Source organism: Taudactylus pleione, unplaced genomic scaffold (genome assembly GCF_031769625.1).
Source record: "Taudactylus pleione unplaced genomic scaffold, aTauple2 ptg000559l, whole genome shotgun sequence".
Classification (NCBI taxonomy): Eukaryota; Metazoa; Chordata; class Amphibia; order Anura; family Myobatrachidae; genus Taudactylus; species Taudactylus pleione.
In genome coordinates, this window is record NW_028284961.1 from 815,453 (window position 1) to 838,894 (window position 23,442).

Genomic DNA, 23,442 nt, shown 5'->3' on the forward strand with positions numbered 1-23,442 from the left:
CGGCACAAACACGTGACCCATCTAGGCGTGAAACTGCAGTGGCAGACAGGATGGCAGTTTGAAAAACTAGGCCCCAAACTGTACATAATGCAAAGAAAAAAAAGAGGTGCAAGATGGAATTGTCCTTGGGCCCTCCCACCCACCCTTATGTTGTATAAACAGGACATGCACACTTTAACAAACCAATCATTTCAGCGCCAGGGTCTGCCACACAACTGTGGCTGAAATGATTGGTTCGTTTGGGCCCCCACAAAACAAGCTGGCAATTAATGTGTCCCTGCACAAACTGGCTCTATGGAGGCAAGATGTCATCCTCATCCTCCTCATCCACCGATTCCTCACCCTCTTCAGTGTGTACATCCTCATCCTCACAAAGTATTAACTCGTCCCCACTTGAATCCACCACCACAGGTCCCTCTGTACCTTCTGGAGGCTGGTCTCCCTGGAAGAGCTGATAATTCATTTTGATGAACATCATCTTCTCCACATTCTGTGGAAGCAACCTCCTACGCCTTTCGCTGACAAGGTTCCCGGCTGCACTAAACACTCTTTCGGAGTACACACTGGAGGGGGGGCAACTCAGGTAAAATAGAGCCAGTTTGTACAGGGGCCTCCAAATTGCCTCTTTTTCCTGCCAGTACAGGTATGGACTGTCTGCCATGCCTACTTGGATGCTGTCACCGATGTAATCCTCCACCATTCTGTCAATGGTGACAGTATCATATGCAGTGACAGTAGACATGTCAGAAATTGTTGCCAGGTCCTTCAGTCCGGACCAGATGTCCAAACTTGGTCCTGCCTGTCCTGCATCACCGCCAGCGGGTTGCTTAGGATACCTAAGTTTTTTCCTGGCAGCCCCAGTTGCAGGAGAAAATGAAGAAGGAGCTGTTGACGTGTCACGTTCCGCTTCAGCTGACAGTGTGTTCACCAGCAGGTCTTTGCACCTCTGCAGGCTTGTGTCGGCCGGAAAGAGAGACACCACATAGGCTTTAAACCTAGGATCGAGCACGGTGGCCAAAATGTAGTGGTCTGATTTCAACAGATTGACCACCCTGGAATCCTGGCAAAGCGAATGAAGGGCTTCATCCACAAGTCCCACATGCCGAGCGGAATCGCTCCGTCTTAGCTCCTCCTTCACTTTCTCCAGCTGCTTCTGCAAAAGCCTGATGAGGGGAATGACCTGACTCAAGCTGGCAGTGTCTGAACTGACTTCACGTGTGGCAAGTTCGAAGGGCTGGAGAACCTTGCACAACACGGAAATCATTCTCCACTGCGCTTGAGTCAGGTGCATACCCCCTCCTTTGCCTATGTCATAGGTGGATGTATAGGCTTGTATGGCCTTTTGCTGCTCCTCCATCCTCTGAAGCATATAGAGGGTTGAGTTCCACCGTGTCACAACCTCTTGCTTCAGGTGATGGCGGGGCAGGTTCAAGAGTGTTTGCTGGCGCTCCAGTCTTCGGCACGCAGTCGCTGAATGGCGAAAGTGGCCAGAAATTTTTCGGGCCACCCAAAGCGTCTCCTGCACGCCCCTGTCGCTTTTCAGAAAATTCTGCACCACCAAGTTTATTGTGTGAGCAAAACATGGGACGTGCTGGAATTTGCCCAGATGTAATGCCCGCACAATATTGGTGGCGTTGTCAGATATCACAAATCCCCAGGAGAGTCTAAGTGGGGTAAGCCACTGGGCGATGATTTCCCTCAGTTTCTCTAAGAGGTTGTCGGCGGTGTGCCTCTTACTGAAACCGGTGATACACAGCGTAGCCTGCCTTGTAACGAGCTGGCGTTTCTGAGATGCTGCTACTGGTGACGCTGCTGCTGTTGCTGCGTAAGGTGATACATCTACCCAGTGGGCTGTCACAGTCATATAGTCCTTAGTCTGCCCTGTTCCACTTGTCCACATGTCCGTGGTTAAGTGGACATTGTGTACAACGGCATTTTTCAGGACACTGAGGACACTTTTTCTGACGTTTCTGTACAGTCTCGGTATCGCCTGCCTAGTGAAGTGGAATCTAGACGGTATTTGGAACCGGGGACACACTACCTCCATCAATTGTCTAAATCCCACTGCACTAATGGCGGATACCGGACGCACGTCTAACACCAACATAGCAGTCAAGGCCTCAGTTATACGTTTTGCTTCAGGATGACTGCTGTCGTACTTCATCCTCCTCGCTAAGGACTGTTGGAGGGTCAATTGTTTAGTAAAAGTAGTGGTGTTCCTACTTCCTCTCTGGGATGATGAACGACTCCCAGCAGCAGCAACAGCAGCAGCGGCAGCAGTAGGCGTAGCAATGCAGGATCCTCCAGAGGAATCCCGGATAGGAGAGTCAGTCATGCCAGTGACATGGCCTGCAGGACTACTTCCGATCCTGACTAAGGAGGAAATTGACGAGGAGGGAGTTGACGGTGTGGTTTGCAGGCGCTTGGATACAACAGGACAACGGGATTTAGGTGTCCCTGGACTGCTTACGGTCTTAGCCAAAGTTTCTGAACTTGACAGTAACTTTTTATGAACGCGCTGCAGGTGCCGTATAAGGGAGGATGTTCCTAGGTGGTTGACGTCCCTACCCCTACTTATTTCACCTTTACATATGGTACATATGGCAAGACAGTTGTTGTCCGGATTTGGATAGAAATATTGCCAGACCAAAGAGGTGGAATGTTTGGTCTTCTGCCCAGGCATGACCGTGATGGGCTTTTTCATCCCACGGACAACAACTGTCTCCCCCGGAGCCTGATTTAAACAAACCACATCACCATCAGAATCCTCCTCGCCAACTTCCTCCTCAGCGCCAGCTACACCAGTATCCTCATCCTGTTGTACTTCAACAGTGACATCTTCAATTTGCATATCAGCAAGTGGACTGTGGGTGCTCCTTTCAGCACTTGCAGGGGGCATGCAAATGGTGGAAAGAGCCACCTCTTCCCGTCCAGTGCTGGGAAGGTCAGGCATCGCAACCACCACCACACTTGGACTCTCCTTGGGGATTTGTGATATCTTCTTAGAAAGCACAGTTCTTCGCTGTGCTTTTGCCAGCTTAACTCTTTTGATTTTTTTAGTGGGAGGAGGGCTTCCATCGTCATGTGAAGCTGAACCACTAGTCATGAACATACTAGGGATCGACCTTAGCCGTTCCTTGCCACTCCGTGTCGTAAATGGCATATTGGCAAGTTTACGTTTCTCTTCAGCTGATTTAAATGTCTTTTTCAAGGTCATTTTCCTGAACTTTGCCATTTGGGATTGTATGTGCCCTCTACTATGACATTGGGCATCGGCCTTGGCAGACGACGTTGATGGCATGTTATCGTCTATGTCATGACTAGTGGCAGCAGCTTCAGCACTAGGAGGAAGTGGTTCTTGATCTTTCTCTATTTTATTTTTATCGGAGAAAGTTTGGTCCTCCATTTATGTTATATCGATTTGATATATACGTGCGGCTAAACACAGAAAATAATTTTTTTTTTGGTTTGGACTGGAGTGTACTTTGTGGGTTACAGCACCCTTTAACGGTCAAGCCAGCCGGCCCTTTACTTATGACACAGGCGCACTCTTGGCACTACTCCGAGTCAGGCGGGAAAAGTCGAGCCTGACTCGGATCGGACTCGGATCGGGGGGGCTCGGGGGGGTTCGGATTTCAGAAATCCGAACCCGCTCACCCCTAATATATATTTATATATAACTTTATCCATTAACTGGCATATTTGATATTATATCTGTCTGACCTCTAACTCCAAGGTGTCATATACTATGAAGTTGTTCTGCTCACAAGTGCACTGTGCCACCATCGACCCGCTTGCGAGCGCATAGCGCTCACAAGCGGGTCTGAATTAGGCCCAGTATCTGTGTGCATTTTGATTACTTGTCACAGACAAGTACACAGAACCTGTTTCCTATAAGCCGACTTCGTGCTGCAGTCGGATTTCGCTGACTCTGAGTGATGTCCATTTTAATCTTTATCAAACCATAGACGACTAGACCGTCAGATAATAATTGCTAGTGATTATAACCAATTATTTGACTTCGACATACATTACTGCACATGGCAATTATGCGCCATGAGGGGAAAGCTTGGGGGAAGCCCAGCACCTCCGTAAGTGCTGGGCATGCCCCACAATCTGATGAATTGGGTGTGTTCCGCAAGGATATGCCCCTTTCCGGAGCCTCGCATACAGGAGAGCCGTCTAAAAAAAGGAATTTCTTTATGGGGGGGGGGGGGGGGTGAGCAACTGGGATCTTTCGCCCTGAGCTCCACAATGTCTGGAACCGGTCCTGCGTCCAACTCCATCCTGTGGAAAGCTCAAAACAGGCTTCCTGAGTCAAAATCCTAACACCAGCATCCTGACAAGGTTAGCATACCAACACCTGTCAGTAAATATCCTAACCCTCCCCCTCTACCTCCTCCTAACTCTCCAATCCTGGTACCTAAACATAAACCACATCCTTCCCCCATAGTGCCTAAACCTAGCCCTCCTCCTTACCATGCTACTTATATTTGGGATTCCGGTGCTCGGAAATAATGCTGCTGTCAGTGGGCCGGTCACTGACTACTGCTGCCAGAGCCCCATATCACCTATTATACCTACACTATAATGCTGCTGTCAGTGGGCCGGTCACTGACTACTGCTGCAAGAGCCCCATATCACTTATTATACCTACACTATAATGCTGCTGTCAGTGGGCTGTTCACTGACTACTGCTGCTAGAGTCTCATATCACCTATTATACCTACACTATAATGCTGCTGTCAGTGGGCCGGTCACTGATTACTGCTGCCAGAGCCTCATATCACCTGTTATACCTACACTATAATGCTGCTGTCAGTGGGCCGGTCACTGACTACTGCTGCCAAAGCCTCATATCACCTATTATACCTACACTGTAATGCTGCTGTCAGTGGGCTGGTCACTGACTACTGCTGCCTGATCCCCATATCACTTATTATACCTACACTATAATGCTGCTGTCAGTGGGCCGGTCACTGATTACTGCTGCCAGAGCCCCATATCACCTATTATACCTACACTATAATGCTGCTGTCAGTGGGCCGGTCACTGATTACTGCTGCCAGAGCCCCATATCACCTATTATACCTACATTATAATGCTGCTGTCAGTGGGCCGGTCACTGATTACTGCTGCCAGAGCCCCATATCACCTATTATGCCTACACTATAATGCTGCTATCAGTGGGCCGGTCACTGATTACTGCTGCCAGTGCCCCATATCACCTATTATACCTACACTATAATGCTGCTATCAGTGGGCCGGTCACTGATTACTGCTGCCAGTGCCCCATATCACCTATTATACCTACACTATAATGCTGCTGTCAGAGGGCAGGTCACTGACTACTGCTGCCAGAGCCCCATATCACCTATTATACCTACACTATAATGCTGCTGTCAGTGGGCTGGTCACTGACTACTGCTGCCAGAGCCCCATATCACCTATTATACCTACACTATAATGCTGCTGTCAGAGGGCAGGTCATTGACTACTGCTGCCAGAGCCCCATATCACCTATTATACCTACACTATAATGCTGCCGTCAGTGGGCTGGTCACTGACTACTGCTGCCAGAGCCCCATATCACCTATTATACCTACACTATAATGCTGCCGTCAGTGGGCTGGTCACTGACTACTGCTGCCAGATATGTTAATATTACCTTTTTATTTATAATCTATTTTTATTCATGCACATATTTTAATTTTATTTTCAGCCAAGGAAAAAAGAAGGAGAAACGTAAAGTGTATTGGAAATAAGGTAAGGACATTCATTTACAAAATGTCTTTATTCTCTTATTGGTCTCCTATGGTGACAGCTCTTACAATAAATGATAAAATAATATTTATATTGTACATGGCTTTCCTAAATGTATTTTAATTATTTTCCTATGTGGTATAGTATGTGTTTAGCACAGGCGCACTGGGGACCACACACTTCTGCAGTGGCCCCTGCTCATAGCTCCCTGCTGTTGACGCACGTGGGGTAATGCTGTTGCAGTTAGGCTGTGTTGCAGCTGTGTGTGGGGGGTGGCACGTGACTCGGGTGATGGAAAGCGGAGGGTTACACAGGGGAGCAGGGGAGCCATTATTTGATTCTCAAGTATGATGGCTAAAAACTCTGCAGCTCTGTAAGCCAGAGACTGGGTACACAGTCGGCAACAGAAAGCTTGGGGCCCGGTGGACATTTATTTTTGTGGCCCCCATCCCACACTGTACCCTAAATCATATTATATGCCTCAAAGTGCCCTGAAATTACACTGCAGTGCAATACCTCTCTGTGAGCATTATAGAGCCAGAGGATAAGGAGAGGATTACACCCCAATACACAGTATAGAAATCACTATGTTGTTACTACAGAAACACAGGAACAAGGCTACAAACACAGGGACTGTCACTGAGACAGGTGACACCTGGCCAGTGTTATCAGTTGCCAATCTTCACCTCAGTCCCCATTCATACCCCCACACAGACTCCTGATTGGCAGACTTTATCTCCATGACAAGTCTTGACCCTCAGCATACCTTGAGAAAGTGGTGCCTCTCACCTCTTGCTCCAAGCGCGAGTCACCTAAGCACCCGCTAAGACTTCACAGCAGGAGGTGTCCAGCTCTTTGTGGCTGCAACCGAGGAATTCTATCCCAGCGGGCCCACATGCCTATCAAGCACCCAAATTCCATGGCTCTGAACACTGTGAGCGAGTGCCCCAGCATGGGTGGTACTGTGGGCGGAGAGCTTTGTGACAGTGGAGGAGTGGCACCCGGTACCGACACCAGTCCTGGGAACACTGACTAGGGTGGCTGCGGTGTATGTCAGGTGCATAGTTTAGTTGTCAATTTGTTCTACTGGGGAGGATTGTGCCGGGGCCACTTGGAAGCTCGGGGCCCGGTACATGTTTACCCCCTAGTCCCCCCCTGTTGCCTGGCTCAAGTGGGGGGAAAGGAAAATAGTTATCCCCTCCCTTTTGCTGCTGTCTCCTCTGTGATGGTTCCTCCTCACTGGCAGCCAGGCTCGGTTGGAGTTGGGACATGCCCGGGAGGCTGCTGCTTACTGACCACTGGGCTGATGTGCAAGAAAAGCAACAGGTGAGATCACCAACTTTGTAGTTGGAGTCACTGCACAGGTATAATACCATACTGCTCTTATAAATTATTACATGTGTTATTAAAAAATTTAGATAGGTTCTACTATACACACAAATGGGGCTAATTCAGAGATGAGCACTAACCCGATCCTTAGCATGGGACGTAATTTACAGAACTTTTACCTGGGTTGGAGACTGGCAATTTCGACCCAGGTTGACCCTTTCACACAGAAAAAATACCTGCGTTGATCAGCAAATTACTGGGTAAATGTGCTTTACCTGGTAATTCATTTTCTGTGTGAAAGGGGGGTCAGGTTAGAACCAGCAAAAAGACCCGAAACTCAAATGCCGGGTATAGCAGAAAAAATTTCTGTGTGAAAGGGGTATAATTCTACAAACAATTGAAACATATCTTATCAATGAAAACTTATTTAAATAAATATTTGACATTGAAAATTAAATATTAAAAATAAAGAGAATAAGGAAAATGAAGAAAGGAGATTAAAAATAATTTTCAATGTGCCTGTGTCTTAATGATGTGCGGATTCGGGTTACTAAAATACGAACATACTAGAACTAAGGGTTTCCGAGTAGAACCAGGTCATATATTGGAATCACTTTGGGGTTCCGAGTAGCACCAAGTTCCGCCTTGGGTCTGATAACAACTCTAAAATCTAAAAACTGGAACTGCATTTAATTTCCACTCTCAGGATTTCTGGTCCTGTGAGGTGGTGCCAATTGACTGGAAAAAATGAATACTAAAGGAACAAAACAGGTGCAAATTACATTTTTTTTGTTGTTTTTATAACTTATTAAAGAAATCCGAAACCAAAACAAAAATAAAATCTGACACAAACCACTTAAAAGGTAGTTTTGCCAAAACCAAAACTCTGGGGTCTGTGCACATCTCTACTCTACATTATTACCAGACAAAAACTGAGACGTGTAGATCTACCTGTATATCTCTAATGCCATTGGTTGTATTATTGTATTAATTTACTGTTTTAATATCCCAAAATTTAGTATATTTTATTACTGAAGCTAATAATACACCTTTTATCCTGTTTTTATGTTTGAGGTACTGGATTTTAAATAAATTATCTGGTTTCATCTTCATGTTTTGGTTTTGGAAAACCACCCTCACGGGTTTTTTGTTTTGGATCTGTATTATTCATTTTTTTAATTGATAAAAGCAGCTAAAATCATGTAATGTGGGCCTATTTTTGTTTTCATTATTTACCTCAATAACATTTATTTCCAGTAAATTTCCAGTCAATTTTGACAAACTCACAGTTCACAATATTGTTCACCAATATTGGCCAAAGGCTGGCTGGCTGGCTAAACAAAGCAACAGGGCAACGACACAAACACTACAGTTTAAAAGATTATAGCACATCTATGAACATTGCAACACAGTGGCAGACAGGATGGAAGTTTAATAAACTATATAACCCATTAAAAACTAAGAATGTGCTTAAAACAAATAATTTGTTAAGCTAGATCAGACACCCAAGGGCAGTGCAGGGAATTATGATGGAGTATGTATGTAGTGGAAGGAATGAATGATTAGTTAGGGAGGGGAGGGAGTAGTATGGCAAGCTGGTCATCCTCCTAAATTTTGCGTTCTATAGCCTTTGTCAGGAATCCTTGGCTATTAAAATTGTATTATTATAATTTTCTTTTTAAAAATGGGTAATAATGGATTAGAGCAATAACCAATAAAATTGTTTGTTTATGAAAAAAATACCATCCCCAATGCCTCTCAAAAATAAAGCCCATTATGAAAAGAAAAGTGCTGCAAGATGGAATTGTCCTTGGGTCCTCCCTCCCACCCTTATGTTGTATATTAAAAGGACATGCACAGTTTAACAAACCAAGCCACTTTTGTGGCTAAAGTGCTTGGATTGTTTTGTCCCACACAAATTTTTTTTTTGGGAGGACTTTCTCCGATTATTAATGAGGAGGTTAATGAAGAGGATGTTGGTGGTGGAGATTGCATGTGCAAGTAGAAACTGCTGCTAGCTAATCCTGTACTGTTCGTTATAATTTTACAAATTACTATAATTTTCTTAAATAGGTTGCATGAACTTGCTGCACTTGACATATCAGGGAGGAGGTGCCTAGTTGGTTAACATCCTTACCTCTACTAACTTTGGTCTTACAAATGGTATAGATGCCTTCACAAATGTCAGGATTTGGGTAGAAATAATTCCACACCCAAGAGTTGGCTTTTCTGATCTTATGTACAGGCATGAAAATGGCTTTCTTTTCTCACAAGCAAGAACTGCAGCCAGATATGGCTGACTTACATATACAACATCTTCACCATCAACATCCTCATTAGCATCACAAATATCCCACTAATCCTCCTGTTGCACTTTCTCCACACTGTCATCCTCATTTTCTATTATAACACCATCTTTACTTGTACTGTTCATCCCCACATTTGCAGAGGGTGCAGAATAGTGGAAGAAGGCTTCTCTATGAGTACAATGTCAGAAATGTCAAATACACATAGCGAACATGGACACCCCTAGATGCTCCTCAGGGATTTTTGAACATAGTTTTTTCTTCAGCCTTAGTATTCTTTCTTTGGCCACTGATATCTTTGCTATAAAGGTGATACCTCTATTAGACTCATAGCAGGGTGTAGCATCATCATATGAGGTTACAGAAGAAGATGACTGACTGTGTTTGGACCCAGCTTTTGCAATAGGCAATCTTTTAGTGCATGAAACAGGAGAAGCACTAGGAGGACCACCATTTGCAAACAAAGGCTGTGGCCGCTTTGCGTGGTGTATGGCATGTTGTCAATTTTAAATCTTTTGTCCGTAAACATTATTTTTTATTATTAGAGGTGATGTTTTCTTTAATCACCTTTAGTAGATGTTGAAGTACTATCATGACTGGCAGCAGCCACAACACTAGTACTGGTTTGCTGCTCCCGCTCTTCTATAGCAACTGATTCATATCAGCTCACAGCGCTAATAGGGCTCTTATCATTGTCACTTAATTTCTTCAAAAGCAGGTGAAAATTAAAATTTTCACCTGCTTTTATAGAAATTAGCTTTTCCTCAAAAAGGTAAAGCATGAGATATCACAGATATCAGTTGCTTACCTTTCTCTCCCTGCTGTCCCCATACACTGGTGACCTAAGTTCATCAAGGTCCGAAAATATATTTTCGGAGCTTGACTATGGGAGTACTGGCCATCATTAGATGGCATTTGCTCCCGAAACCCGCTCCTTCCCTATGGGATGGAGTCCCAGTTGCAAAGAGGGATCCTTTCAGATCCCTCCACCCCTGATCGGCTCTTTCCGCCAGACTCTGGGGCTTTTGTGCACTTGCATGTACTGCAGAGTCTGAAAAGGAGCAGTGAAAACATTCAGGGAGACAGCTGTTCATTGGATCAGCTGTCTTCACACAGGAGCAATGATGAATTGCTTCGGTGCTCATGGCGAGTTGGAATGTTAATTATCAGGGTCCGATAACTAACATTCCAACACTGAATTTCACAGCTCTATTAGTAATAAAGCACGAACTTGTCCTGAACACACACATTTTTTTTTTTTTTACAATGATGAATTGCCTAACACTGACAGTCACAGTGCTGCAGCCAAAGGCCCTTCACTGATGATGATGATGATGATGATGACACTGAGTGTGACACACAGTAGCCCAAAGCTCTTAATCACAGAGTCACAGTCGCACTGCAGCCCGCACCACAAACCCTAACTCTCCGACGTCCTGCGTAAAATGATGTCCAAATCGCAAGGACTTTTATCGAATCCAAAACACGTAAGATCCAACGCCAGGAGGATGACATTTTGCCTCATTTTCAGATCCATTTCTGGCAGGAAAACCCCAGCCCTTGCTCAGTCTAAACTAATAACCCCTAAGTTCGGGTGTGTTCAGATTCCTGTAATCTGATCCTGCAAATCTCTAGTTTACATTTAGTGAATTCTTTAGTGTCTAAATGGTAGTTTATAAAGTACTTGTTAATAAAATGTCACATAGTAGAGATAAGCGATTTGGCTTTTCTGACAACTGAACAAACCCAAACTTTGGAATTTTGAGAAGAACTGAGTCGCAGCTCGGATCAATTTTGAATTTCTGAGTAGAACCGAAACCCGACTCAGATCTTCCCTCAAAGGTGTCAGGGTTTTGGATTTTTGTGTTCCCAGGGATGATGCTTCAACTGGTTCAGAGGTGAGTTCTGAATGCAGGAAGCTGGGTGGTCTAATTTAGCTCTTATACATGAGGTGTAGACTGAGGCTACAGTCGGTAAGGGAGCATCAACACAGGAAATGGACTGAAACCCTAATTGCCGGACTGGGCTATACTTGCAGAGGTGCCGGGTTGGGACTAGCTGTGTTTAGATACCAAGCTAGGACTGACTATGCTCACTCAGGAGCCGGGCTGGGACCAGCTATACTCAGATGCTTTACTGGTTGGGACCAGTGGTGCTGAAGAGTCCTGGCTGTGATTGAACTATATTAACTGGCTGGGCCCAGTAGTGTTACAGAGACCTAGTTGGAACTGGACTGTATTATCTGGAGGGGACCAGTAGTGCTGAAGAGACCTGGCTGGACCTGATCTGTATTAACTGTCTGGTATCTGTAGAGCTGCAGAGTCCTGGCTATACTGTATTAACTGACTAGGCCCAGTAGTGCTGCAGAATCCTGGCTGTGCTGTATTAACTGACTGGGTCCAGTAGTGCTGCAGAGTCCTGGCTATACTGTGTTAACTGACTGGGCCCAGTAGTGCTGCAGAGTCCTGGTTAGAACTGGACTGTATTAACTAGCTGGTTAGAGTAGTGCTGCAGAGTATTGACAGGTACTGACCAGTATAATTAGTATGCAGTGTGATAGAAGCACTGGAGAAGTGTGGAATGGCTTCTATATTTGTCCCAGATTCCTATCTTATGTCTTTTAAAATCCCCAGGAGAAGTCAGTTAGATTAGTAATGTTGGCTTCTGTGAAAAGCCAGAATGGGTCCTGGGGGTGTGGATGTGAGGAGAGGGAGGGCTCCATCCACAGGTCTTGGGCCTTTCAGCCTTGTAGCAGGCTCATCAGGGCTTGCACCTGGAAGTGGCTAATATATGCTGGGTTTAGTTAGGGCTGAGAGACTCATACCTGGGAGAGCAGGCCTGCAGGTTAGCTTGCTCTGAGACAATTCTGGCTACAAACCAGAAGGTACTTTGGACGGAGATTTATTTAGTGTTCCGTTAGTGAGGGAACTTGATGTCTAGTTGGTGCCCAGCCGGGCTAGGTTTCATTTTGTGTTTTGTTTTTTTGAGTTTTGATATTGCGCTGACTAGCTTGTACAAAAACTCTTGACTGAAGTGCTATTTCTTGGCTGCCGTGTGTAAGGTGGTGTCCATCTACCCCAGGAGAGGGACCCCCTACCCCGACCTTGTCACAGTAGCTATGAAGCTATTTTGTAGCTAGTGCACCTAGACAGCCTTTTATACACCTTGCTGCACTTGGATTGGTGACTTGATTCACCTGACCGAATCCTGTTATGTCATTGATGGTTGAGAGGTCAACTGACCTGACCCAAGATGGCTACGTCCAGTACACATAACTGGAGGGAAAAGTGCTGCAGACATAGTAGGCCTGAACTCTGGAACCATGTGCAGCTACTGGAGAGATGCAGGCAGGGCCATAAAGAGCCTGGCTGGGCCCAGATAAAGGAGGGGGCATGGCCTAATTGTGGGAGGTGTGGCCATATTCCCTTGACAAAAAAAAGAAAGAATAACAAGGGGGCGTGTAAGCCCCCCAGCCCGGCGGTAAGCAGGTGGGGGCACGATCAGTGTGATCGCTCCCTCCTACAGCCATAGGAGACTGCTCCGGCTGCTGCAGCAGCAGCGAGCAGTCTTGCACTGAAGCCCAGCACAAGCTGTGTGCTAATGTGCTGTGATTGAGGGGGGCGATGCCGGGCCCCTCTAGCAAGCGCATGGCTGCAGGATTGCTGGGAACTGTTTGAGTAGAGCCACCCATCTTACATGTAAATGACGGGGGGCCAGCTGCCGAGTACTGACATAAGGTTTTGGTTTTGCAGAAAAAACCTCAAGCATTTTAGTTTTGAATCTGGATTTCCTCAAAAAATTTAAAAAACAGCTAAAATCAGGTAATTTGGCCTATTTTTGTTCCTACAGTATTATTATCCTCAGTAATTTAAATTCAAGTCATTTCCCTCCTCACAGCTTACAATATTGTTTTCTCCCATATTGGCCAAAGACTGCAGAGAGCTGACTGGCTAAACTAAGCGATAGAGCAAAATAAAAGTTATTTTTAATCACCTTTCTTTATTTCCTTTGCATTTGCCTTATTTTTATTATTTTGCCTTTCAGGTCCAATATTTATTGAAATATTTGAATTGAATTTTTCAATAAACGTTGTGTTTTAATTGTTTGGACAATAAGTGATCCCGAAACATGGATGGAGTATTAATGATACACGATATGAATTTTGTAGCCAAACTGTGCACCATACTCCCACTCCCGTTCTATTTTGGTTTATGAGATTTTTAACAAGTACTGTACAGTAAGTTTAGGTATGGGGGTGTAGCTAATTGCAGTAATAATAGGAAAATGGGTTAGTGGCTTTCAATGAGATGGAGGAAAGTAATAAGGGGGTTAATGTCAATGAATGGAATTATTTATTGATGATGCGACTAATTAATAATGGATATTATTTAGGTAATTTTTATACAGGAGTTAACCATGTGTATTATTTTGATTGGGGTTGTTAATATAATGCTAAAGTAGTTAATGGTTAATTAAGGGTTAATTGATGAGGTATGATATTGAAAGGCATTTAAAAATAATCTATACTATATGGTGGTCACTGAAGCCCTTTGTATAATATGGTGGTCACTGTCATATTCTCTGCATTATATGGTTGTCATCTGTAATATATAATGGTCACTGTGCTGTTCTCTCCATTTTATGGTGTTCACTGTGATGTTCTCTGCATTATATAGTGGTCACTGTGATGCTGTCTGCATTACATGGTGTTCACTGTTGTGCTCTCTGCATTATGTGGTGGTCATTGTAATGTTCTCTACATTATATGGCAGTGACTGTGATGTTCTCTGCATTACATGGCAATCACTGTGATGTTCTATACGGAATGGTATTGAAATCCCGACATAGTCAGCCTGAGTAGATGAAATCCTGACAGTGTCACGTAAGTGACCTAACCCTAACCCTAAACTCCCGTGGTGGTGCCTAACCCTGTCCCCCCAGTGGTGCCTAAACCTAACACCCCCTCCCCCACACCCTAAACCTAACCCTCCCGGGGGGTGCCTAACCCTAACTCCCCCCCCAGTGGTGCCTAACCCTAACCCCCCATTCCCATAGCCTAACCCTAACCCTCTCTCGGTGTGACTAAGCCTAAGTCCCCCTGGGGTTGTCTAAACCTAACCCCCCCATGTGGCTATGTGCCAAGGACAGCAGGACTCGCCTCGATCGGTCTGGTGTCCTTTGGCACTCCGGCATCGGAATGAACATAGGTGTTGGTATTTCGATGCCTGTTTTCTGTTTCTTGCCGGTCTTCTATTGTCGGGATATACTGTAGACCGGTGGAATTCAGTCCGCCGGTCTGTTAACTACATCCTATTCTCTACATTATATGGTGGTCACTGTGATTCTCTCTGCATTAATGTAACAGTGTTTACAGTGCTGGTATCTGTATTTAAGCAAGCCAAGGATAACTACTATCTACTGGGGGAAATGGGGAGGGGTGCTGAGCTGGGCTTAGCTTCCCTTCTGCAGGTAGATAAAAATTTCACCTTTACCCAGCACTACAGTAGTCTCTCACACACCATCTCCCCGTTACTACCCCAACACCACTGGAGGAGCTTATCCCAAAACAGGTACTCATCATTACATGAGCAGGTTGCAGTGTATCCCAAACTGATAAGAGTTATCCTGCAGGTGGGAGTGTACATGGGGGAGGGCGGATTGGCTGAGAACCATCACAGGTAAAGAGGAGAGGAAGATAGGGAAACAAAATAAGGTACTGTGGTACAACAGAACCATGTGTATAAAGCTCCCAATATTTTCCCCGACAAAACTTTCAAATCTTTTGAAGACTGTAAAGTTTTTCCTTTAATTTAAAACACATAACAAAGTCAATTAAAAATATATATTATCCCACCACTTATCCATCCTCAGTGCATACATTTATATTCCCAAATTATATTATGTATTATACGATATATGAAGGGATAAAGATATAAAAGACCTAGGGGTTTATTCATCATGATAAAAAGTGATATTTTAGTTTTGTACTCGCAACAAGTTCATTGTTAAATTTAATGCTATTCATTATTCCTCTAGTACAAAAGTATCACTTCCTAAAAGATGCTATTTCTGCAAAGGCATCCTTTTGGAAATGTGATATTTTTCCCCTGTCAGTGTCCTTTCTCTACCTGCATCCTCTCCACACAGAGTCCCCTCCTCTCTACGGCATTCCCCCATGACTGCTGCTGGCTCCTCTGTATTGTGTCCCCAGTACTCTCACTCACCCCATCACTGTCATTAACCCCCTCTTCAGTGGCCGCCGGTGTCAGTCCCGACAACCTGCAACTGTTGATGTCGTGCGGCCCCCTCTTCCAGCCACAAGTGTCAGCACCAGCACCCTCTCCCCCCGTGGCCACAAGTGTCAATCCTGGCTCCCCCCCTTCAACCACCAGTTTCAGCACTGCCCCCCCTCCCTCCTTACCCCTATTATAAGGTTATTATTAATATGACATTATAGAATTATGACTTGTAAGACATAATTACAAAGAACAGAACTTAATCTACATACAAGCCAACCAATTGTGGTTACTAGTGACTGACGGTGGCAGGCTATCAGCTCCACTAAATCACATGATGGCACATTTCACAAAGCACTCAAATAAGGCTCCTTGAGAGAGGTTTAAAAAAAATCAAGATGGATGGGGTTGGGGCAGTGTTTGTATTTTAGTCTGGACTGGAATATGTAATACTATGGTTGTAGTGCAGTTGTGATGCAGTCTTGAGAGATGTGCAAACTCTTAGATACTCTATAGTTTGTTAACTAAATCTACTTTTGATTAATTACTGATGATAAGATATTCTTCAAAAGTCTATTTTGCATATGGAACTTATGATTTCCACAATTGTTCAAACTGGTCGCTCTTTGGGAGATGTATCAAGCCTTAGAGAGCGAGTGATATCTTACTCAATCTATCAGGATTGATAGAGGGAGAGCCTGAGCCATGCCATGTTGCCTGCTGATTGGGCAGCAGTGTTGGCCAGTGTCTCACAAGATTGGCAAGCTCCCAACTGCTGCCACCATACTGGATGCTACATTTGATTTTGATGTACTGCCTGGGATTACCACCTGTCCAGACTCAGGACAGTCTGTCAGATGTTCTGATTGTTCTGAGTAATCCCTGATGGCTGCTAACCCTATTTATGACTAGTAAAGTCACATCTGTATGGCCATAGCTCCACCCCATCCATCCCCCACTTTGTCCTGACCTGTCCCACTCTCCATCCTCCAATCTACTGTTTCCACTGCTTCCTCCGGCTCCACCCCAGCTCTGTCCTTGCCTACCATCCACTCTGTCTACCACTTTGCCCTTTTCTCTTTGCCACACTGCCCCCTACTCTGTCCTGTACACTGACACAGTTGCCTACATACTGATTCACAGTGGGTCCGTCCTCTCACTTGCTAGGCTAGGGTCTGAGTCTTAGTTCTAGCAGTGGGAGCTGTCAGAAGATGGAAATCTCCACGGCTCCCACTACACAGACTATAGGATATTTTTATGTACATGTATTTTATACATAGATTTCTACTCTGCTACCATATTTGGGAGACACCCAGATTAGGACAAGACCTCCTGGACTTCTGGGAGAATAGGTATTTCTCCTGGAAATGCACTTATCTGCCCACATCTTATCTTCATACCTCATCTCTACACCTCCAATAATTTAAGGTGCGTACACACGTTCAGATAAAGTGAACAATTTAAATGATAACGATAAGGATCTTATCGTTACTGTTCAAATTGTTCACTTTAATTGCCTCTGCAACGCCCAAATGATGGTCAATGCGTGGGCACTTATGGTTGTTATGGACCATCGTCCATCGCCCGGGCAGACTGGCATACATGGTCGACATTGACCATGTTAGCTGGGTTCCTATAGGGACCCGCGATCATTAATCACCAGTCATTATAGGTTAATGCATGTGTTGGATGTTCGCTAATGATCATCAAATACATACAGAATGATCAGATAATGATCGTTATCATTATCTGATCATCGTCCAGTTGTCACATGTGTACGCTCCTTAAGATATGAAAGTTCATCAGGAATGATCTAACACATGTCAGTAAGAGCTTTCTAACACACAATAGGATAAACAGATGCTGACATAGCCTCATATCCAGGGCCGTAGTGAGGCTTGCTGTACCTCAATTCTTTTTTTTATGGGGATGTGTGGCCTAATGCATGTATGTGTGGGAACACCTCCTTAAAAAAGGTTTAAGAAAAAATAGTTTTTAATGCAATGGGGTCCACTGCAGCCCATCACACAGCAGTGTGTGCTGGGCTGAGGAGTGACAGGCAAGGGAGAGGGGGGAGGTAAGTGGTGGATCCAGGTCCCTGCCAGGCCCCTCCATCAAGCCCAGGCCCAGGTAATTAGTAAACCCCCCTCCTCTCATCGCCTTGCCCATACCACCTATTATACTGTACCTATACTATAATGCCACTGTCATTGGTCCGGTCACTGATTTCTGCTGCCAGATACAGTACTTCAACATTACTTTTTTATGTTTAAATTACCTGTTTATCTAAACTCTATTTTCACCCATGTACATATTTTAATTCAGGCAAGCACAAAAGGTACATAAAAAAAAGAAAAAAAGAGATCTAAAAAAAGGTAAGGAAAGTAATTTACATATTTTCAATATTTTGCTATTTGTTTCCTATGGTGACATCTCTCACAGTGAATGGTAATTGAAATATCTATAGGGCTCTCCTAAATGCATATTATTAAACAGACATTACAAAAATAAGTATCCCCTTAATAGACATTTATGGGCTAAGAAATTGTAATTAAGATAAAGTGGTATATTTACTAAAGATGGGGGTTTTGCAAACTGCTGGGGATTTGGCCTTCTAAAAAGAACTTGCCATCTCTCCACATTGGTTTATAACCTCCTTTCCCACCACAATCCAACTGCAAACCAGCCCTATTTAAGAACTGCTGGTCCGCTATAATATATGAGTGCTGCACACATCCCCAGAATATGTTCAGGATTTTTTAAAATGAAAAAATGAAAATTTTAAAAAATGTATAATGAGCTGCAGCCTAGAGCACTAGGCTTTACCTGTCAGAGCTGTTGGAACCATAGAGCTAATAGACTCAAGAAAGGGGGGGGGTCTTCACTATGATTCCAAGTTCCAACCAAACCCAAGCAGTTGACACAATGACTGGGGGTCATGTATGCTATTAGGTTTTCCCTGCCCAAGTGCCAACAGCTTTAGGGCTATTTCCCACACCCCGGGTGCATTGGGTTCGGAGTTAATAATACTATGTTAATAATAGATTTAATACTCTTTAATACTACAGGTCTCAATGTGTGTATTCCAGTGTGCACACAAATCTGTGAATTAGAAGCTACACTAATTTGAGAGTAACAGCAAACTCACTCCATGAGTGTGCTGAATCCGCAGGTAACCACAGGGTGTGTTGGCACCATATCTGTATTGTGTGAGTGTGCTGACTATGCAGGTAACCAAAGGGTGTGATGGCATACCATATTTGTATTGCACAAGGAACATGTCCATTAAGGTGTCAATCTTAATCATTGAAATGTTATTGTTTTTTCGAGTTTAAGTTGTAGAGATTCTGTAGCTTTCAGAAATGGTAGAACATGTCTCAAAAGCATTAATATGGCATAATAAACTGAAAGGTTTTTTAGTCTATGGAAATTAAAAGCTTTTAAAAAAATATATTTTCAGTAATGAAGTTTCAGGAACATAACACATATGAATACTTGACTTGTAGAGCAACATAGCCCATAAATATAAGCGAGCACAATACAATAAAAGGTTACAAGTAGGAGCCAAGAAGAAGGGAGGTTACCAAAAAGATATACAGATGTGTCCTGCTACATCTTTGCTCCATACACCATGTAGCGCAACATGCTAGTTGCACCCTGCCATGCTGCTTGGCATTCTATATTGCATCCTGCTGCTGTAAGGCACAATGTAACGTACTGAAGCACTGGAAAAGCCAGAGTGTGTAATACTACTTTGTGTCCACCAGATGTCGCTTTTCCTAAACCGCACAGCGCATGTTTCAAATAGCCAACAAAGCTTTTGTAATAATGTCTGCTAATTGGCTGATGGAACTTGTCATTCATTACACTATACAGTAGTACTGGACTGCGTTTTGTCTTGAATGCAGGATTAAATAAAGAGCTATCAGCATTGGCCAAAAGACGCACACCAAGTATTAAATTAGGACAGAGCAATTCAAGTTCAGTATTCTTAAGGAACTCTGCTGAAATCAATAATTTGCTCCCAATTTACCACCACTTGTCATTTCTATGCTACTGTATGACACCCAGCTGCATTTTATGCTAAACCACTATAGACATTGTATTGTACACTTTACCTGGTGTAAAGTCGCTGGGTGACATAACATAGAAATTAAATATTGCTGTCTTTAAAAAATTATGCGTCTTCACACCAACGCAGATATGTATTTTTGTAAAACACAGGACTCACACACCAAATTATTTAATCATTTATTTAAACCAGTATAGTAGATTAAAAATAAATAAATAAATAATACTGATTTACAAAATGATTTTGTCCCTTTCCGGGCCTCAGACCCGAAGCGCCAGCTTTATAAGGCGCTCACCTTAACCACTTGCTCACACATGCCAGCCATATCAAGAGCCATACCTGTTGTGTATGTGATGTGAAGTGCGCAACTTTACACCAGGTGACGTGTACAATACAATGTCAATAGCGGTTTATAGTCTAATGAAGCTGGAGGTCATAATATGGAGACAAAGGGATGAGGAAAGTGTGGAGCAATGCATACAGTTGAGCAGAGTACTTTAAAAGTATTGAACCTGAAATTATATCTCTTGTTGTGAAAAACTGCCTGTGCGTCTTTAGACCAGGCGTCTTTACACCATGTAACGACACTATACAGAATGGATGGCCTGTAATGAGTACAATATACAGTAATGTCTATAGTGGTTTAGTCTTGACACAAAGTGATAATTTCAAGCGTGTAGTCTTCATGTCATACAGTATGCCATGCCATAACGTGCATCTCTGCATAACGCGTTTTGACATTCCGCAGCAGCGAATCCAGAATGCCTTGCTATGAGCAAAGGTGTAGCAGGACACATCTGTATGAGAAGAATCAATATCCGATACATAGTAGGTATAACATAGTTATGTGTATAGAACCAGAGGTGGAACTCCCAGAAGCAGCAAAGTCACTGGCCTCCAGCTGCTTGCAGTCAGGGGAGCACCAGGGCCATACATATAATTCCATCTATAAACACTGCCAGCAGTGCAGGTGGTGATTACAGATGGATCTATTTGTGGGGTCCGGCGAGCTGCTGTTTTGCCTTCAGGCACCACCGTTGCTGGCTGGTGCAATAAAGTTTTTATTTTTGTTTATTTCGAGTTGCATTAAACTAAAAAACTTTATTGCATCAAATGTTGGTGGTACCTGAAGATATGCGATGCAGCATTCAGAGGAGCAGACAGACATAGTCAGAACACCCAAGAGAAGGTAAGTGAAGCTGGAGAGATGCAGGGTTAGGAGCTGGAGATACACTGCAAGGTTGGCAGGAGAAATAGTGGATGCTGACTGGAGCAAAAGAGGGGACTGACTGGTGAGAATGAAAGAGAGGGGCTGGCTGGAGTTAGACAGGGGTGGTTGGAGAGACACTGCATGTGTTGGCTAGGGAAACAATGGGGGTTGGCCGAATAGACAGTGGGGGCTAACTGGAGAGACAGAGGAGGTAGGATCTGGAAAGACACTGCAAGGCTGGCAATAGAAACAGTGGGTGCTGACTGGAGAGACAGAGGAGGCTGACTGGCAAAAAAGAGGAGGGAGATGAAGGGAGATTGACTGGAAGACAGAGAGGGGCTGGCTGGTGAGACAGTAGGGCTGGAAGGAGATACAAAGGGGGCTAGCTGGAGAGACAAAGGGGGGCTTGCTGGACAGACAAAGGGTGGCTAGCTGGAGAGACAAAGAGAGGCTAGCTGGAGAGACAGAGGGGGGCTGCCTGGAGAGACAGAATGGGGCTGGAGCAAGCCAGAGCCACCAGGGATGGGGGGTACCACCGTCTATTTTGCCTCTGGTCACTTGGCATGAATTTACACCCCTTTATAGAACAGTAAGATATATAGGAACAGATAAAAACAAATTAACTACTGTCAAAAATGCAACAGAGAATCTTCTATGTAAAAAGCTGATTAACGTAAAAATGAACAAAAGAAAAACAAAATCAGTAGGGGGTAAGAGTGAAAGCCTGTCCAGGTTGTCACGGCTCGCGTAACTGGTATTGGTGAACCCGAACTGGGTTGAGGAACAGAGACACCTGAACCAGTGGATAGTTGGAATTTAGATGGTTTAATGTAATTCTTGCACATACAGATGATGGAGAACTTTAATATGAGATGTTGAATAATTTCCTCAGTGTAGAGTTATGCAACAAAAGATACTGATTAAAACTGTAACACAAAAGTCACTGAACTTCAGGAGGTGATGTGTAGACTTGGACCTGTAGAACTTGAAGAATAATATTAAAACTTCTAATAGAGTCCTGGCTGAATTTTATTGAACTGGAGTAGAGTAGTTGAATGTGAGTATACTAGATTGGAGTGACAACTTGAGTCTGACTCCGAGATGGAGTATGCTGGATTGTAGTGAGCACTTTGAATAGGACTCCGGGATGGAGTGTGCTGGATTGGGGTGAGCACTGAATAGGACTCCGGGATGGAGTATGCTGGATCAGGAACTATAGTACTCCCGACTGGAGTATACAGGAACTAGACTTGGGAACTGTAGCAAACAGGAACATAGGTACCAAAGACAGGGCTCAGGAACAAGGGTCATGCTGCGGCAATGAACACTGTTGTACTGTTTTCATTCCAACCAATCAACTAGTTGGCTGGTTGGATAGATAATCTTTACGTATGTATGCAGAGATTTATGTTACTTTGTTGTCTAAAGTGTAGATTAATGAAAATGTGTGGATTATCCTAATGAAAACGTATTGGATGTAAATATATACTGTACATGATATGTAGCAATGACAATAATAACTCATTGGGATATAATGAGCTATTGTAGTTCTGCTTAAATATTAAATGTTACATTTGTAAATAGCATATTACCACATAAATCAATTTAGAGTTTAAACATTATTTAATACCGGTCAGTGTTATATTACAGTTTCATTTTTATTAAGTTTATTTTAATATAGTCTGTGTTTAAAGAAATATCCTTTAAAAGTATATAAAACACTGTTTGCCAGCTCATTATTCCTTTTTTGTAGTTATCAGTATAAGCATTGACAAGACCAAAAGATAGTCAATGCCAGCCGTACTGTAATAACATGGTCTGCTAAACACCAATTATAAGGGGTAAATTTTGTAAAGTGAGAGTTTTTAGAAGTGTGTTTTAAAAGTGATGTTGCCCATAGCAACCAGATTCTAGCTATTATCTTCTAGAAGTTGCTAGTTATATGTTAAGTAGAATCTAATTGGTTGCTATAACAATTAGATTCTACTTAACATATAACTAGCAACTTCTAGAAGATAATAGCTAGAATCTGATTGGTTGCTATGGGCATATTATGGGAGTGTTAAGGGCGTGTTATGGGAGTGTCATGGGCATAATATGGGAGTGTTAAAGGCGTGTTATGGGCATATTATGGGAGGGTCATGGGCGTGTTATGGGAGTGTCATGGGCATAATATGGGAGTGTTAAAGGCGTGTTATGGGCATATTATGGGAGGGTCATGGGCGTGTTATGGGAGTGTCATGGGGATATTATGGGAGTGTATAGGAAAGATTCCTGCACTGCACACCCTGAATATATATAATGGGAGGTGCTACCTGATGAGACTAATTGTAGACACAGAAACAGACAAATCTCAGGTGCACAACTCCAAATTACTGATTATATATAAATGCAATAACATTTCACAATCAGTAGAGGTTTTTAGCATAATCATTGCCAAGGTTATGGGCCTACCCACCATATCCAGGTAACCTCTTTAGGGTAGGTCCCTAACATACTAGGGTTAAAATCAGGAGTGCAGGACAC

General features: G+C 43.7%; 1 protein-coding gene across 3 annotated transcripts in view; it reads left to right on the forward strand.

Annotated features, from left to right (window-relative positions):
- Nucleotides 1–23,442, forward strand: part of LOC148481838 (uncharacterized) — a 118,521-nt gene that overhangs the window by 91,340 nt on the left and 3,739 nt on the right. For 2 of the 3 annotated variants that reach the window (XM_088452930.1, XM_088452933.1), the window contains exons 4-5: nt 5,723–5,766; nt 17,960–18,009. In XM_088452930.1, the coding sequence (XP_088309056.1) occupies nt 5,723–5,766; nt 17,960–17,980 (65 nt within the window). In that variant the 3' untranslated portion in view covers nt 17,981–18,009. The remainder of the gene's footprint in view (nt 1–5,722; nt 5,767–17,959; nt 18,010–23,442) is intronic. The other variant, XM_088452931.1, reaches the window with a different exon arrangement.